A 19,082-nucleotide genomic window follows, 5' to 3' on the forward strand; every position below is an offset into this window, starting at 1 on the left:
TGAAAATAATATTTTCTATGAAATATCATTAAAACAGCAAAGTACTTTGCAATGTACCTCAGTCTGTGCTCACGGCATCTGTCTGTAGTGTGCCAGTATAAATTAGTAGCTATGACACAAAGAAGGGGAGTCACTTGCTCAAAAACATTAGGTAGAGCAGTGCAGGCTCACCTCACAATCCCCTCCACCACCCTCTGGTTTCCTTATAAATATCTGAGTGCAGTTTAACAGAAACTTGATGTGGAATAAGAAACTTGTACTTGATCACACTTCAAAGCAATGAGATCACTCAAACACACACCACAGAGCAAAAGCAGGGTAAGAGCTGAGCTCACAGGACTAATGCTACACCTGAAAACAGGCCGCGTGAAGTGCTGTTTACTCATCCAGACACTGCTGGGGGAATGCGGGCTCCACAGTACGAAATGAGAGAGGACCATGTATTTCAGGAGCCATGCCAATGTGAATAAGAACCACTTCCTCTGAGCTGCCAGGTTTGCCTTTCCTTCAAACTTCGCGGCACAGAGGACAGAGGAAAAATAACAGGGATACCCTTCCTGAAAAATGAATGAACCAAAACCTAAGGGGAAAGACTAGAAACCATCTCTTACCTCCTTCTCCATGAAGTCAAACTCGGCTGCACAGGTATACAACAGAGTATCGAAATCCTTGTAACTGAAGAATTTTGATGTTAGCAAGTTGCCAATATGAGCCTAGTAAAGAATAAAACGAGGCACCATTAGATTACACCATGTACTGTAATAATTCCTTTTAATCTCAATATCACCTAAAAATGGTGATCACTGCATTAGAGCTCAGTTCCCACACAGCGAGCTTCTGATAGACAGCAAAGTGCCTGCCCTCTGACTTCAGCTCTCTCTTCCTTGACGACAGGTGACAGCTCCAGCATACCCTGGTTTCAGGGTCGATCGTCAACAAACCCAAGTCTTTATCCCTGGGTTTCCCCCCCTCAGTGTGCTAACCCTGGTGCAAAACACTACACACCACCTTCTCTGCTGGAGCCTACCGGGCCTGGTAACACACCTGTCACTCACAGAAGGACAATGCGACAGAGTAAAGGAAACATTAACTCAGGTTTCTAAAAAGGGGGAGAAGCAGAAAACGGGTGGGCTTGGACTAGCATGCACCTTTCCACCGACAATCGCCACCTGTGTAACCTGCACGCCACCAAGAGCTCTCGCTCACATCACCTCACCCCCCAACAAAGCCATTTTCATTTAAAGGAGACAGATGTCAGACTCTCAGTTCATTACTAACAAAGGAAGAACCAAGAAAAGGGGGGAAATGACAACGAAAACAAATCCTAACTAAAATCTCCAGTGGTATCTAATGACAGGGTCAGGAGGAGTAGGGACTGGAGGGGGGGACGTGCTGAAAATTTCAAAATGCTCTTTTGCTGGAGAAGAAACGTGTGCTAATAAGCTTAAAAAATCAATAGGGAGCACCTACAACAGCATAAGAAAACCATCTGTCCAATGAAAAGGAGAAAAAACCTAAAAAGCAAGAAAAATAGTTGGGAAATCCCAAATAAAATGAAAGAAACAGGCCCAATAGAATGAAAATTGTCTGCCATATAAGTAAAGAGCTTAACTTCACTCATTAAAGAACAGATGCTCAAACTGGATTTAAGAGGGGAAAATCCAATACTATATTGTCTATAAAAGATGCACTTAACCAAAGTGTGCAGGAAGGTTGAAAACAGGAGGAGGAACGAGAAATGCCAGAGACTGAGCCAAAGACACCTGGGTGAGCAATTGTGATGTTCCACAAAACGGAATTCAAGCCAGAATATAGGAAAGACTGGATGACATCATACGCTGGTAAAATGAACAGCAAAGCATGATCATACAAATCATATTTATATTTAACAGAATAGATTCAATTTATGTAAAAGAAAACAACCTAAAAACTGTAGAAGAAACAGGTAAGTGGCCAGTGTTCAATAGAAATGTTAAATATTTCCCTCTAAACTAGAAAAAGCAGACAAACATTAATATATAATTTGAATATTATTAATAAGCTCACAAACACAGAATACGAACTTCACAAAGGGAGAATACACGTTATCCTCAAAAAGTAAAATGTTTTAAAAAAAGTTCGCATGCTACACCGCAATGTTATATTTTTCTAATCATAAATGCAATGAAATTGGAAAATGATAACTAGAAAGGGCTTTTAAAATCTTTTTGGCTGGCAAATAAGTAACATAAAACTTAACCTTAAGGTTAAAAAGAGAATCATAATAAAACTCATTTGTAAGATACACAGAAAAGTATTGCTTATATGGAAATTTATAGTTTTAAATGCATTTATTGGAAAATAAGAAACATTGAAAACAAGAGCCATGCACTTTCCCCCAAGCATTTGAAAAGCTACAGAATGAGCCCAAAGAAACAAGGAAAGGAAGCTGACAGCACTGGTGACAAAGGGAAGCACCACAAAGCCGAAGAGGGGTTTAAAAAAGTGGTGCTTTGAAAATATTAACATACAATATTATTTCCAAATCCAAATAAGGAAGTTTAAATAAAAAACATAAAAGACCATTTCACATGTATGCAAAACTTTTAACCTGAATCAACACCTTAACTGGCCTGTCTTCCCCGTGAGGCGACAGATTCTGTAACCCGAGGACTGGGCTCCTTCGCTTTTCTTCCTGCTCACTATGTGTGTCCCGGTGGCTCGATCACCTTTCCTCTCACCTGCTGCTGGCTGCTAGGAGCTCCGACTCCGTGTCCCTGCAGCAGGCGGCACTCGCGAATCCACGCTGTGAGAGCTCTTGGTAATTTCTTTACTGATTTAAACAAGCTCCTATTCTAATTGCCCCCGGGCCTGTCTCCAAGGCCCCTCTTGTCTGACTTCTCAGTGGCCGGAGCAGCCCAGCCAGGCTCTCCTGCTGCTGCTTCTGGGCTCTTCCTGGTCTCTCCGTCCCAAGTACATTGTTGCTGCATCAAGGACCCAACACCCTTCGGCTTTGTGCTGTGCAGCCCTTCCCTTTGGGTATCTCCATGCCCCCTCCCCTTTTCCTTAAATAAATTCAATTTTTCTTAATTTATCGTCTGAGATGCTATTTTCTGCCCACGCACCTCCGACCCTAACCTCTTCCTTACTAAGCAGCATAGTAAAACAGGGAAAGCAAAATTATGGTAGAAAGAATCCTTAACGTTATAAAGCAAATTCTCATTTTATTTTCTCTCCTACCCAAATACCAAAACAACAGCAATGAAAATTTCTCTTAATACAACTAACTTGGAATACATTACATATAAGGCTCATAAACTTTTCAAAGCACTGAACAGAAAACTGAGGCAAAAAAAGAAAAAGACTGTAATATGATCAACAGTCTAGGAGACTCTGAGGATAGCATCTTTATCTGTGACAAAGAAGGCCATAAAGGCACCAGCAGAAAAGGACTGCAGAGACCTTCAGGTATGAGCTTAAGTCTCCAGAGCTTTCCTGTTTTAAAATTTTGTAATCTTTGTGATATGGAAAAACCAATATAAAAACTGTACTAAAAAATTAATTTTGAATAATACAGACTATAGTCATATTTACCTTCTATTGTAATAAATAGGTAAAATAAAGATGAATAGACTTCATCTTGGAATTTGGTTTAAATAGTGGTATTTTAATAACCCAAGTAAACTGGTTTTTAGCCTGTTAGATTCCTTTCGAGTCTTTCGAGTTGAAGCAGAAAATGCACTTACGTCATCTGCAATGCCGAAGATTTTAGATGTCAAATACTTGAGTATGACAGTTCCAAACAACCAAGAACATCCTTGGATGACCTACAAAGGAAAACATAACAAAACAATAGCAAGCTGATGCTCTATATAGCCATTTCTAGACACAGTCTAGAAAGAAAAAATCTTTGATCACATGTCAAATAAATAACTCTGCATCCAAGAGAAAATGCTAAAAAAGTGCACCTTAAATTAAAATGTTACTCCAAAATCAAGGGGCTATTACTGAAAATAATATAAACATACTTTATTATAAAAATATACTATATAGAAGATTTATACAGCAATTGCAGTTGAAGTCCCCTCCTACTGAGAGTTTTTTACACATGTACCACTCCTTAGGAAAAAACATGGATAATAAATAAAACTGGAATTCTTTAACTACCTATCAAATATTAATCTTGACTTGCGTCATAAAGAGGGTAATTTGGAACATTAAAATTTGTAATAAAACTGTTAGATCCCCTGCACCTAATAGATCATTTCCTTAAAAGTAAAACATAAAATCGATAACATAGTTTAGAGAGGGAAAACGTATGCATTCAAACAAACTGATTCTTACCCATAAACTAAGTTCAGATACATTTATTTTCAGGAAATATGGTTTCATTGCCAGCACACCCTGCATGGAGAAAATAACACAGCATACAGTTAATACTTATAAATGAAGTGCCAGAAAGCACTTCTAAATTATAAGACTCTTTAGAATCTAAAATCCAGCACACTGTCAATGTTTCATAGAGCATCACCACAAGCCCAATGATGTCAAGTACTAGCCCAATTTTAACCAAAGTAGATAAGGTCAGTTAGCGACTTCATAAAGCTGAAAACAGAATCACCATATATTAATTTTTGTGAGTGATTTTATATCTCTGATTTACCTAAGAACCAAGAAGTATAAAATAAATTCAGAATTTTAGACAGATGTCTTACAGTCATAAGATTTTTCTTAAGTTAAATATTAACTTTTAGGATAAACTACAAATGAGTTTTTAATGGATCAACTAAATATTTCCCTATCGAATCTTATTTCTTGCCAAGTACATAATAAACTCCAAAAAGATAATACCCTATAGGGATCTAATCTACTTCAAACCTGGCAAACATATGCTTAGAGTTCAAAACGTAAACATATGAACTCAAATTAAATCTTTTCGGAAGTTTCTGAGTATCTGCGAACACAAAATGTGTTAAGATTCAGGTTTCAAAATGATAACTATAAATAAAAGTAGGCAAATGCTTGTTTATGGTTAAATATGCAAAAACATGCTATATTCTGTAACTGTTGGTATCACTTATTTTTATACAACAAAATATGTGAAATTTATATACATAAATATGCACCATTCATCCCTACGACACACCTCAGTGTCAGGCACCTAGTAGGTGATCTGACACCCTGCAGGTGCTCAACTGAATGAAGGGGAATTTCCTGCAAAATGTACTCAGGTTAGATGTCACTGACACGCAAATGCCATCCAATGGCTTCCTGGACATGGGCCCCAAGAGGCATGGACTTTAAGCTGAGTGATAACAGGACTTGCCCCTGCACACGTGTAAATAGAGAATCGAGTACATGTTCACATTTCCTAGTTACAAACAGGATTCACTAACTATGAAAACTATCATTAGTCTCAAAGCACAGCAACTCCATCAATGAATTTTGGCTAACTGCTAATTTCTGGGACCAAGCATACTTGAGTCACACAACCTGAAGAGGGTATTGGTCCAGATTGGGAAGCAGCAGATCCTGGGAAATAAGATCTTAAAAAAGTGCTACTTGTAAAATGGGACAAATAAGATCTTAAATAAATGTTACCTGCTAATGGGTTCTAGAAATCAGGAAAGCCAAGGAGTCTGAGAAACTAAATGATTATTCAAGAAGTCGAATACATTTCAATTGAGAGGACAATATGCTTTGGTGTTAAAATAGAGGAATTTCTTTCTTCTTAGGGTTGCAAAACATTGTAATGGTGAAGCCCATTGATTAAAAAAGACATAACCACCTCTGAAGTCCTTAAATTCAGGAAAATTTCTATTTAGAAAGTCATTCTACCAAAGAGGCAAAAGAGTTAGGTGGCTCTTCACTGTTTGTTCTCCGAATAATCTGCATCTGTAGCGATTCAAGGAACTATACCTCAGTCACCACCTGAGCTAAACTATCCGACTATTTTATACAAATAAACACGGGGAGAAACCCTAAAAAGCACACCAACGCCTCAGGCCTCTGATCCGGTGGACCGAGGGGGAGAGATTGCTGGGAGACGCCCCAGGGAGGAAGGGGGCCTGAGGGTGGAGCAGGAATTGGATAAAAACTGAAAGAGGAGAGGGCAAAAGGCAAAAGAAATGAACCCCGGGACCAAAACTGAGGTGACAGGAAAGACGAGGAAAGAGAAAGACGGGGCAAGTCAGACAAGGAGGCAGGGTGCTGCGCTTCCAGTATTAACCTCTGTTGTGTTTCTCTCCTGCTCTGGGAGGGAGGACTTAGCTACTCGATCATACACAGACGGGTTCAGTAAAACACTGAGACGCTTCTTATACAAAACCCCAAGCCAGTGATACACTGATAAACCATTCATTTCAAAAACAGCCATGTGCTTAAAGAACACTTACCCAAATGATCACCAAAGAGGAAGCGTAATAAGAAGTTAGTAACATTGAGTTTCCAAACATCAAAACAAAACAAAGTGCAAGAGAAATCTGGAAAAAGCCAAGAAAAATATAATTAATGCACAGAAAACAAAACCAAAATTGATGATTATCCCGGAAACTGCACATGCCCATGATAAACACAGTTCAAACTGTTCAAAAGGGAACTCACGACAAAAACAGCCCATGTCCTAACCCGCGCTTCGAAACCTGAAAGATCGCCACTACTGGCAGTTCCCAGTGTACCCTTCCAGATAGTCACCTGTGCAAATCCTAGTTTCTACTTTGTAAACACCACAGATGGAAACTTAACCCATAGCTATTGCTTGATTTTACTCTTAATTTGTTTCAGAGAGCTTCATATCAATCCAAACCAACCCAATTCACTCTGTGGAATAAATGAAAGCTTTCCACTCCAGAATGGCACCATAATTTCATCAGCCAGTCCTCAGACTACTCCTGAACCCTGCAGAGCTTTCCAGTTTGGTTCTGGTATTTCGTTTTTTCTATTACAAACCCTGCTATGATAAACATCCTTCTGTGTATATCTTACATATATGTCAACACACTTATGGGATAAATCACTAGGAGTGAAATTGATTAAGTAAAGGTACACACAATGAGGACTAGTTAAAAGGACGAAGAAGCCAGCCTGAAGTTGGCCCAATGGGGAACTCGAGCATCAAAGTAAACAATGAAGGCCCTGGCCAGTCTGGCTCAGTGGTTAGAGCGTCGGCCTGCAGATAGAAGGGTCCTGGGTTCGATTCCACCCAAGGGCAGGTACCTCAGTTGCAGGCCCAATCCCCTGGTCGGGGTGCATGCAGGAGGCAACCAATTGATGTCTCTCTCACATCGCTGTTTCTCTCTCTCTCTCTCTCCCTCCCTCCCTCCCTCTCTTCCCCCTTCCACTCTCTCTGAAAAGCAGTGGAAAAAAATATCCTCTGGTGAGGTTTAAAAATAAAAAATAAAAAAATAAACAAACAATGAAAATAGTGCATTACGCTGCAGTGAAGAAAACAGATGCCACTGCCCTTAGACAAAAGAGAAAAACTGGTAAAAGATATGAATAGGAATGTACAAAGAAGGAAACACAGAGGATCCACACACATTCCAAAAGATGGTCACCTTTATTGAATGAGAAAACACAAATTAAGGCCAGAGGATACCATTTTATACTTATGAGACTGACAAAATATAAAAGGATACAGAAAAATCTGAACTGTTTACATTACTGTCTGAAGTAGTCTAATCACTTGTGAAAACCATGCAGTATTAAATTATGAAGTTTAACATGAATTTAACTTACCACCCAGAAGTCTACAACTATGTAAAAGCCCTAGAGAAACTCAACATGTACACCCCAGGAGGCATGTGTAAAAAGGCACAGCATTATTCATAAGAGAAAAAAAAGAAGAAAGAAACCTAAGTGTCTTTCAATAAGAAAATGGATAAATAAATTGTGCTTTATTTATACAATGGAAAATATAAAGGCAAGAAAATGTCTAAACTCTAGTAACACACAAATCTCAAAATCCTGAGTAAAAATATAAGTCTCATAAAAGTATACGATTTTTACAAACCTTAAAAACAATACTAATATTTAGTAATAAAAATAGGTGGGCAAAAGCAGGTTTACAGTTGTTCATACGGAAACTAATAACAAATACACAAGAATGAAATCTGTGTTTCACGTCCTCAACACTGTAACCCTACCCTTGCCTATTCTGTGTACTGTTTAGGAATGCGTGTGGCAAAGTCACGAAGAAAAGCAAGTCAATTATAATTTGACAAGTCAGGACAGTGGTCATCTCTAGGAGGAGTGACAGGATGTGTCCAGGGCACAAGGGCTTCCGAGTAATGATGGTTCCAGTTTTCAACTGGAAGGTAGCTCACGGCTGCTCATTTCATAACTTTGTTCATAACTTCTCCAGATATAAAATGTCCTTTTATATGCATCAATTATTAGAGAATAAAAAATAATAATGGCATATTATAAACATTAAAATTGTAGGAAAAAAGCATCAAAATTATAAGAACTAATGACAAAAAGAAGACAAATGTTTTTAAAGAATAAACACTCATGAAAATCACCCATCCAGGCAGTTACACCACCCAGAATATTCCTCTCCATGGTATCTGCTTAGCTGGCTCCTCTCCTCCTCCTTCCAATCTCTGCTCCACTCCCCATCTCAGTAAGACCTGCCCTGACTACCTCATCTGACACCACCATCTCCCACCCTGACCCTGGCACTCCTGATCTCCGAGGCGCTGTGGCTTGTCCTTTCCTTCTTTCTGCAGTCCTATCACCTCCTAACACACTGTACAATTACCCTTTTACTGTATTTATCACTGATCCCGTCTTCCCTCCTTCCTCCACACTACCAGGATGTAATCAGCATGCAGGCTGGGATCCTGCAGCTCCAGGCACTGGTATGCTCCATGTGCCTGGACAGTGGGTGCTCAGGAAATGACATTCCATGACAGAAGGCTCCAGACAGGACAGCATTCTCTGTTTCCCTTTCGTGAATTACCTCTTTTAGCGATAACGTGCAAGTCAGGCCCAGCCTCAAAGCAGATAACACGACCCAAATTAAAACTCCTCGTGGCCTATTTAAAACAGGCCTGTTAATTATATCACAGTCATGAATGACACTCGTTTTAGTTACAGAATCATGGTACGAACAGTTTCAACCATGAACAATCGACTACTAATCAGGAGCTTGTTTTAAGGTCAAATTCAAACAAAAAAACAAATTTAAAAGCCATTACCATGTGTATATAAATGATCTTCCGTAATTTGCATATATCAATGTATCCCACAACATATACTGTGAATAATGAAGCAATCTGAAATTGAAAAAAAATTAAGTTAAAAATAAAAATTATATATACAATGACTAGCTAAAAGAACTTTTTTAGAAGATTATTTTATTGTTGTTTCAAATTGACTTATATTTATTTTGAAAGTCAGTCTTTAGTTTCTTACCTACCAATTTGTTATTTAATATGTTCAATATATTAACATAGCAAACTCTGGCTGACTTCTTTTCCATACATAGCTCTCAATTAGCCATTCAAATCATCTCCTTTGTGGATTACCCAAAGCAACACTCATCTCAATGTCTGGCGACTCTACTGTCAACATGTACAATTACAAAGTGTGCTGCCCAGTCCAAAAATAATGAAAATTTAATTATAACACAAAGATGAGTACATAATTGAAGACGGTACATTAAACTCAAAAATAATCATGTAACGCATGTGTATAAAATACATTAAGTTCTGCTTGTGGGCCACGTTTACAAGTACCTCTATTAGTGTCCTTTCATAAATATCCACGTGTTAGTTATTCTCAAATTTATCAACTTTCAAATTAGAAGTACTTTCGCTACAAAGGTATTTTTAACTTTCTGTAGCGTTTTGAAGAAAACTGTGTATGTCTCTACCAAGACATCTAGGCGGGCCGGGTCAGATGGACTGACTGAGGAATGTGCACCACTAGTAAAATACAGGTATTACATCAAATGATGCCTCCCACCCTCTTCACCGAGCAAGGACTTCCCAGGGGAGCCCATGCTCCTCCCACTACACAAACAGCTGGACACCTAACCATGGGATCCAAATTCCCCCACCAAGTGGTCTCTCTCCGAACAATCCACGCACACTTCCCATCAGCCGCCTACCCTGAGCTATCCTGCATGACCTATCCGTGGTCATAAAGCAGGGCATCTGCCTAAGAGAAACACCTAGAGTCCGAGCCTTCGCCCTCTCTAAACACTAACAAATACTGAATAACGAAGGCAGGCACTCCCACCAACAAAAGTTCCCTGCGTTCTACTGGGACGCAAATAATTAACTCCTGTGGATAAGCAAATCTTACGTACTTCCCTACCCTGAACTCTGCTTACAAGGATTAACTAAAAAACATTTTAGACTTAGAATCGCATGACGTCTCAGTTCTATAATTTTATACAAATGAGCTCATGTGATTAAATGCACGAAGCTTGATTCAGTTTAGAAACAGAAGCACTTACCTGAGTAAGGAGTACGAACTGAGCGAACTGCCACGGGAGCATGAAGAACACATTGGAAACGCACAGTGCAATCAAGCTCCCTCGACAGAGTTTCGTGGCCCTTGAGAAGATAAATACGGATGAATGAGTTTAACCACGGCTGTTCTAGCGTGGCTCCCAACTGCGGCAAAGTACAATCTCTAAACACGAACTGGACAAAGTGAACCAAGGGGTTAGAAATTACCCCTCCTGACCCTCAATTACAACAACTTTCTATGAAAAGTAAATAGCCATTATTACTATAAAAACAAAGCCTGCCAAAGAGAGAGAGGGCACCTGGGTCGGCATACCCACTGAATTTTTTTTAACTGTATTTGGCAAATTCATAATCTAACGTATTTAATGCTCCCCTCAGTCGGAGAGACAGAGGATGCTCTGAAAACCCATTGGAAATAACACATCTAAGTGCTCAGGATTCTGCAGCCATGTCCTGCAAGAACTCAGTCTGGGAGAATGTGGGAGAAAGCAGGCCCCGCACGGGTAGGACACAGAGTGGAGAAGAGGGCGCCAAGGCAGGTAGCTCTGAAGCCTCCTGTAGATGTCTGACTTTGGTCCTACTTGTAATTTAGGGGACTTTTAGGGTGGTGAAGTGTTTTTATCTTTCATGTTAGTTTTAAGAACCAGTTTCCTCCCGAATCAGTGACCAATGCAAAGCCTCCAACACACCTACCATCCTCACACAGTAAAGTGCTCATGTTAACATCCAGAGGGCACAAGCCGTGCCCACTGGACAGAGAAAGACATCCTTAGAAGAAAAGATGCACTGAGCACCTTCCTTTATTTCCTAAGTATCTCTTCACCACAGGACATTCCTGTGTTCTTCCAACACAGCTCTTACTAGCATGCCCCTAAGTTGAGCATTTATAAACTCCAGGTAACTCGTTAATGAGTTACAAAATTAATTTATTAGACAAGAACCAGCAATTTTTTAATGTAGTAGAGTGAAAAAAAATGCATGGTTGCATCCTACATAATAAGGGCTCTATTCCATGAAGCTTGTTTGAGCTGTCTGTATATACTCACATATGAGAATACTAGGTCGCAAGGTAAAATGTCCTCTTTCTTGTAGGTCACAGTGAAAGCCACTCTCCAAAGTAAAGCATTTTCCCATTGCTCCTGAACTCAACCTAATACCCCATCCTCTCAGTTATTATACTGACTGCTTTTATTACAGAAGATTAAACATTCTAGCTTAAGTTATTCAATGCAAAACAAAGAACCACTATCAAAGACAGGTCAAAGTCACCTGAGAATGTGAGTCACGAGCAACATCTGCAGCACGAGGAAGGGGTAGGAGAAGCTCTCTCGGAGAGGCGGTGTCCACATCACTCGGGTGCACTGAAAAGAGTTATGGTGTAAGGCCTATTTGCTAACTTTGTTAAGACATACCACCTGAAAGCTGCCATTTCTAACTACAAAGGGAAGCTATCAATAAAGATATATATATTTTTCTTTAAAAAAGAGAAGTTTTTTCACACATAATTTAAGTGGTGTGTTGTCAAACAAGCTACTAAATTTCCACCAAGAGCAAAACTGGGAAGTGAGAACATTACTGAGTGGGAGAGGGACAGCACAGATCCCGTGAAATATTAACATCGTGAATTGTCAACAACCAAATACCAAAAACTTTCAACTGCAGCCCAAAAGGAAAGTGGGGAAAGTACCAGCAGAAACTGTTCTGCCAAAATGAAAAACATCTCATTTGAATTGGTTGTATAAACTGACTATAGTTTCTCTTCTTTCTATAAATTTCAGCAAAACTATAACTGAGACTTTGAAACTCTTTGTAGTCAGTGTTAGCATTTTTATCTACAATGCTGCTAAAAGGAACACTCCATTTTTGTTTTCACTTCTTTGTCCAAGCTACCTTTGGCTGTGGAATATTTAAAAGTGGCACAAAGGATCCAATAAAATAACAAAAGTCCTGAAATAGTCAAATACAAACCTTTCGGAACAGCTTACTTTAGACTTAATTACATAATGTACTCTCCCAGTTGTCAAGCTCAATCATTTTCCCGCATGTATATAAAGGTATTAACAAGCCCATCTTTCAACTTTAAAAAACTGCACTGGTTTAAACATAAACAATCTGGTATTACTACAACTGAGCTAATCACACCAGAAGAAATCATTACATCTTTCAAGTCAAGCAGGGCTCCTTTAAAGACTATAGCAACACAAGCAAGGGGTGAATTCTAGCCAATAGAATTAAATTCACAATAACATAAATGGAATTAGCAGACAAGGACTTAAACTAATTATAATAATTAAGATTAAAATTTTATAGAGAAAGGTGGATAGAATGGGTGAATGGATGGGAATTCTCAACAGACAAATGAAAACTTAAAAAATAAAATTATAAAACTGAAACTCATAATATCTAAAATGAAAACTCACTGGATGAGCTGAATAGTGGACTGAAGGTATCAGAATAAAGTATCAGTGAACTCAGGGACATGGCAAAAGAAAATCTCCAAACAGAGGCAAAGAAAGAAAGAAAATGAAGAAAGAAAGAGGAAGAGAGTGTAACAAACCTGTGGGACATCAAAAGTTAAACATACATGGAATTGGAATCCTCAAAAAAAAGAGATAACGGAAGACAAAATATTTGAAAAAGACATTGTTAAAAGTTTTCCAAAACTGATTTTAAAAAAACAGAACAAAAATGTACAGTGAGTCTTAAGCAGGATACATACAAAGAAAACCACATCTAAGTTCATCAACATCAACCAATAAAAATCAAATATAAAAACAAAGTCTTCAAGCCACCACAGACGCAACACATAACATTCAGGGTGACGATAAGAGTGACAGCGGACTTTTTAGCAAACAATGGAAGCCATAAGACAATAGAATGACATATTTAAAGTGCTGAAAGATAAAGCTATCAACCTAGAAATCTTATGTGGCAAAAATGCAATTCAAAAAATAAGGGCATTTTGAGAATTTAATGGCAGCAGATCATCACAATGCTAAATAAAGTTCTTAAGAGTAAAGTGAAATTATCCCAGGTCTGCAGGAAGACATGAAGGACACCAATAAAACCCTAATTGAAATGTCCAGTTGTCAAAGATGACAAGAAGTTAATTAGGCACTGGTTGGGAGATAAAAGGGAAGGGAATCATTCAGGGCATAGGGAACAACATGTGCAAAGGCCCTGAGGAAGGAAAAGGAACAGTCCTTCCTGGGAAAAAAGGAGGAAGGACTATAGAACTGAAAAGAAAACAGCCTGCAAAATGATAAGACCCAGCAGGGACCAGGTCAGGAAGGACACCGTAGGCTATTTTTCTACTCTACACCCACAGATTCATTCCCAACAAAGATTAGCACACTTTTTTTTTTTTTTGATTTTCAGAGTTAAACTAGGTTTAATGTCAATTCACAAATCCACAGGTACACCACTCAATAGCCTGAATAAATAATACATCTTGCACTTATACTATTTTCCAAATTAATGCAAAAAGTATTTCATTGATGTTACTCTTCTGCAAGTAACCTCCAGTGGTCTTTGCATCTGCTCCAATTGAAATTCACAATGACCGACCAGGACAACAGATCGGCTCCCTCCACATCCCAGCTCCTATTGCTAAATTCTGGCCCTATCCCTTCCACTCTCTGCTCCTGTCACAATGGCCTCCTCAATACTCCCCAATAAGCTGGCCCTCTCCACCTTAAGCAGGAGACAGTCCCACCTTCACACAACTATCCACAAGGTCGAGATCTTTGCTTTACCCTCTGACACACACCCAGATTCTACCAGTACCTGGCATACAGCAGGCTCTCAGGTGTTGTTTTAATTGAGCTGAATAAACTGAAGACCCCGAATAAATGTCCTGGCCAAAACCTCACCATCACTAAAGAGGGAAAAGGGAAGGAGGAAGAAAGAAAAAGAGAGAGAGGAAAGGAGAAAAATCCCACAAATTGACAAGGAAAGATTTCTGGACTTTTCAGCTGGAAAAGATCAACGGTGGTGGTGTCACTGAAATCCTATGCCCTATCTACGACATACATGTGTTCAGAGAAGTTTGGAGAGATTACTGGTTAGTTGGGAAATTTTAAATCCTCTCTCTGCTTAGCAACCTTGAGCCAAACACTTAACCTTTTAGTGCTTCCACTTCAATGCACATCAGAATATTATTTACTACTTATCTGCCAAATAAGAATATTATAAAGACGAATGAGACTGTTTTCAAAGTATTCTGAGAATTTCTTTCCAAATCTTATAAAAATAACATAACTATGCCAAAAAGTCATTAGGAATAGATACATTTATACTTTTATTTTCATATCAGTTCAGTTCAAAAATATTTAAGAAACTAATATAGTCAGAAAAATATGTCATGGGAAATAAAAAGGGAAATTAGATATGCCTCTAAAGCAATCCCTTTATATACTCTGAATTACTTTGGTTTAAAAAAAGTAGAAACGGATTTTCCTCCTCCTATGTGCATATTTTTATATCTGTGAACATGGTTTATATAAAACACCGTCAGTCATGATTGATAATTCTTTTAAATCTCATCATGAAAAAGCAAAACAAGCCTATTTCACATATAATAAATTTCTAACATAGTTGGTAAAAAAATATTTAGTTTGTTTATATACTGATCTAAATGCTTTTCAATCCATATCCTGCTGAGTCCTGGGGCGTTAAGCCTGCTGCATGCATCTTATCTCACAATAAGGAAGCATTTTAAGGCAGAGCAAAACTGTGAGCTTTCATCTTAGCAGAAACTCTCAATAGGGACAGAATCAACATTGGGGGGGAAAAACTAGATAAATGAAATAATCTGCATAATTTTATTATGAAATGTATAACCTCAATACCATCAATGTTTACTCTGAGCAATTAATAGTTCCTTTATTGAATTTTCACGTTTCAGATTTAAAATTCTGTTTTAAATAATTGGGGTAACCCTTTTACATTATATATTTTGTAGTTATTTTGTTCAGGCAAAAATTTTCCCTTGTAAAACCATCTGAGAGAAAGATTATTTTTAAAAGTATGTCATATACTATCTTAGACTCAAGTACAAAGCAAACTAAGTAATGGAAATAGAACTTAAAAGCAAGTCACAATTCACAACTATTTTCTGGCACATAAACCACTTGCTCTCACGGTTAAAATAGCTCTCCTAAGAAAGAAGGGTACCAATTAGTAAGCCACCAGCAATTCCAGTGAGCAGAGCACCGTGGCACTGCAGGAAAGCTCACTAACTGCAGGAACAGGCAAGTCAGAGTTGGAGCCTCTCCCCATACAAAAATCAGATACGCTAGGCAACATATTAAGTCAGAAAAGAAAAAAAAACAAGGGCTAAAAATCTCACGACCTGAAAACAAAATGAATACAAAATCATAATAAAACAGTTTTCAGTTCCTTGAGTTCTCACCATTATATTACCCAAAACTTCAATTTATGCTCTCAATTTTAATATGTCATTATTCAAAATGGTCATTTTTCTACCCTAAGCTACACTTGCCGATGCGAGTACAATGATCTCTGACTATTTCAGTAAAACCACAATTCTAATCACATTGAGTTCACCTTTTCCTAAGTAGGAAGTGATAAATAAGCATGTCTAAATAAATGTACCAAGTAGCTGAAAAATATTTTAAAAATCTATCAGCCTGAGAAATGAGCTGAATAGTCTGAATTTCCTTGTTAAAAACTGGAAGGGCTTTGTAAGGAATGATGTTCATGCTCCATGAGTATCAAAACTGTAAGAACATAAGATGGGGAATTAAGAACCCCTAACACTGAGGGTAACATAGTAGACCTTTCTGCTTAACAGACGGCAGTCTTTAAAACTACATCTTGGCTTCAAATTTTTAAATTTTTTTTGAAATTACTGAGGTGACTGGTTAATAAAACTGTACAGATTTTCGGTAATCCCTTCCCTCCGGGGTAACATATGAAGGCTCAATGCCCCTCTCTCTCATGGGTGGCGGTTATTTCCTGTTTCTTGGGTCATTCTTACAGTACTGTCCACACTATGACACTGAGCAGCATCCACAGTCAAAAAGAGCCAAATAATTCCTTGTTTTTTGCTCAAAACTCAGACCAAACCAATTAACTGGTTATGTTGCAGTCGTTTGTCAAACACTCTACTCCATAAGGTCATTCTGGCTTTGAAGTTCTGATTAAATATGAAGCATGTGTTCCATATCTATCAACCACCCACTGAGTACTTAACAAGCCCCACCTTGACCGCACTGTTAAGCTTTAGAGTAACCACTTGTAGAGTTTTGGGACATGTGCATTTTCAAAGACTGTTGCCACTTAGTGTATAAACACACAAGCAAGCTGACCTTTCCTTTTCCTTCACACAGAACCTTACTCAACATGAAAGAAACCTGGACAGAGATATTACTAGACATTCAATTACAACTCCCATTTAGTGAAAGGATTTCACTGGCACTTTGAATTTATATTCCTCTTTAATCTAAACTAAGTGAGTAATAATAATAATACAGACTAACAGTTACATAGCAGTTACTAGGTGTCAAACATGGTTCCAGGCACTGCACACATATGAATCCATTTAATGGCCACAGTAATCCCATGAGATGGTAACACCTTGTGCCCACTTACAAAGAGGAAACTAAGGCGAGTGAGAGTAAAGGACTTGTCCAGGTCACTCAGCTACCAAACGGCAGCCAGGATTTGAACACAGGTAGAGTGGATCCAGAGCCTATGCTTTCTACCACGCCGTCTCCTGAGAAAGTCCGTCGGTATGTGCAAATGTGTAACTATAATAAAACATTCTACAAAGGACATTAGAAGTACATCAAAGTTTAATATAAATACATTAAAACAGAATTGTACAATGTGGCTCCTACAACAGAAAGCGATCCCCCCAGAGACGTTGACTATGCCCACGGCTGTGTCTGCTACAGCGCAGGGGCTGGTACGTCTGTTGCAGCCAAGAGCTGAGCTTTCAGTTAAGTTACATAAACGCTGGAAGAGACCAGGGTTTCTTCAGCTCGCTGGGACACATGCACACATCACATCAGAGCTGCAGCGACCATGGAAACTTAACTTACAATCAGTGCTAGTGTTTAAAACTTGAATCAAAATAAGATCAAACACTGAAAGAACACTGCTGGAGATTTGAGACATGAAATCTTAACAAGAACCCTGCACTTCTGTAAGTGAAATCCAATGTGTTTGTAAGTACGTGACTATCGGAACCAGCGTGTTTCCAGGGGCAGAGCCCCGGGACGCGAGGCGGCCGCCCACCTACCTCGCCGTGGTTGAAGAAGAAGCAGAGCACCGTGAGCGCGCCCCCCAGCCGGCTGCCGCTGCAAGAGGGAGAAAACGGGGCTCAGAGGGGGCCCGGCGCCCCGCCGGGCCCGCCCGCGCGACTTACCTCCTCCCGGCGTCGGGGTCCACGTCAGTGTCGTCAAAAGGAGCTTGATTTTAACAAAGTTAGACCCGTCTCCCTCCGACGCGGGCAGGGAGGCCTCCTCCGCGCCACGTTACCCGCCCCGGGCCCCCGTCTTTTCCTTCGGCCTTGACTCTGGGGCGGCACGTTTATTTGTGCCCTTTGGCATTTCTGACCCTTTTTCTTGGGCCACATGGCAGACACTCGGGAAAGGGGAGGGAAGCACGGAAAAGGGTGCCAGCGGTGAAGTTGGAGGGCCCGCCCCGCCCCAGCCGCCTTTCTACAGACACGCTCACTTCCGCTTCCGGCAAGTCTGGGCCTTCCAGGTAAGTAAGTCTGGGCCTTCCGGCAAGTCTGCGCCTTCCGGGTAAGTCTGGGCCTTCCGGCAAGTCTGCGCCTTCCGGGTAAGTAAGTCTGGGCCTTCCGGCAAGTCTGCGCCTTCCGGGTAAGTCTGGACCTTCCGGCAAGTCTGGGCCTTCCGAGTAAGTCAGTCTGGGCCTTCCGGGTAAGTCAGTCTGGGCCTTCCGGCAAGTCTGCGCCTTCCAGCAAGTCTGGGCCTTCCGAGTAAGTCAGTCTGGGCCTTCCGGGTAAGTCAGTCTGCGCCTTCCGGCAAGTCTGGGCCTTCCGGGTTCCGCAGCCCGAGCCGCAGCGCGGCGGTCAGGGGCACAGGCCCGACGGGTGCACGGGAGGGGGAGCTCGCGGGTGGGGACACGGCCACCTGCGGCTCGAGGAAGAGGCCGCAGTGGAGGCCTGCGGCCACCTCCTGCCTTTAAGGAGCCAGGTAAGGAGGGAAAAGGGAGGGGCCGCGGCCGTCTTTAAAGGATCCACTGAAGTCCAAGACCACAAATCCACAGGGACACGAATGGTGGGACTGGGTGACTCCCCCCACACTGGTTATCAACCAGGACTGGCACAGTGCCTTCCAAAGAGAAAGGAACAGCACACTGGCCAGCAAGTAGCTGAAGCGATGGGTCACGGAGATAGAGGGACAGATAACGGTGCCTAAAAGGACTACAGCCCAGCGGGAGCAGCAGGCGGGCAAGAGAAAGCCAGGCGTCAGTGCAGGGATGACACCTTAGAGCGCTGAAGAATGACTTATGGCTTCAAATAAGAATCGGGTAGGTGAGTTTATTCTGATATTTTGAACTTATTCCGAGAGAAAAAGTACAGAGGTCTGCATACTTTAAAAAAATGGTTTCCTCCTTCCACCTCCC

The 19,082-nt window shown here is 40.2% G+C and overlaps 1 protein-coding gene across 1 annotated transcript in view; it reads right to left on the minus strand.

Moving 5' to 3' along the window:
• Nucleotides 1-19,082, minus strand: part of DPY19L1 (dpy-19 like C-mannosyltransferase 1) — a 63,413-nt gene that overhangs the window by 18,338 nt on the left and 25,993 nt on the right. Inside the window, exons 7-14 of the mRNA XM_087821256.1 lie at nucleotides 17,728-17,785; nucleotides 11,730-11,821; nucleotides 10,445-10,544; nucleotides 9,180-9,257; nucleotides 6,375-6,461; nucleotides 4,324-4,383; nucleotides 3,726-3,806; nucleotides 612-713 (exon numbers count right to left, since the gene is read on the minus strand). Coding sequence (XP_087677382.1) covers nucleotides 612-713; nucleotides 3,726-3,806; nucleotides 4,324-4,383; nucleotides 6,375-6,461; nucleotides 9,180-9,257; nucleotides 10,445-10,544; nucleotides 11,730-11,821; nucleotides 17,728-17,785 — 658 coding nt within the window. The remainder of the gene's footprint in view (nucleotides 1-611; nucleotides 714-3,725; nucleotides 3,807-4,323; nucleotides 4,384-6,374; nucleotides 6,462-9,179; nucleotides 9,258-10,444; nucleotides 10,545-11,729; nucleotides 11,822-17,727; nucleotides 17,786-19,082) is intronic.

The sequence above is a fragment of the Miniopterus natalensis genome, chromosome 10 (assembly GCF_054644295.1).
Source record: "Miniopterus natalensis isolate mMinNat1 chromosome 10, mMinNat1.hap1, whole genome shotgun sequence".
NCBI classification, from domain to species: domain Eukaryota; kingdom Metazoa; phylum Chordata; class Mammalia; order Chiroptera; family Miniopteridae; genus Miniopterus; species Miniopterus natalensis.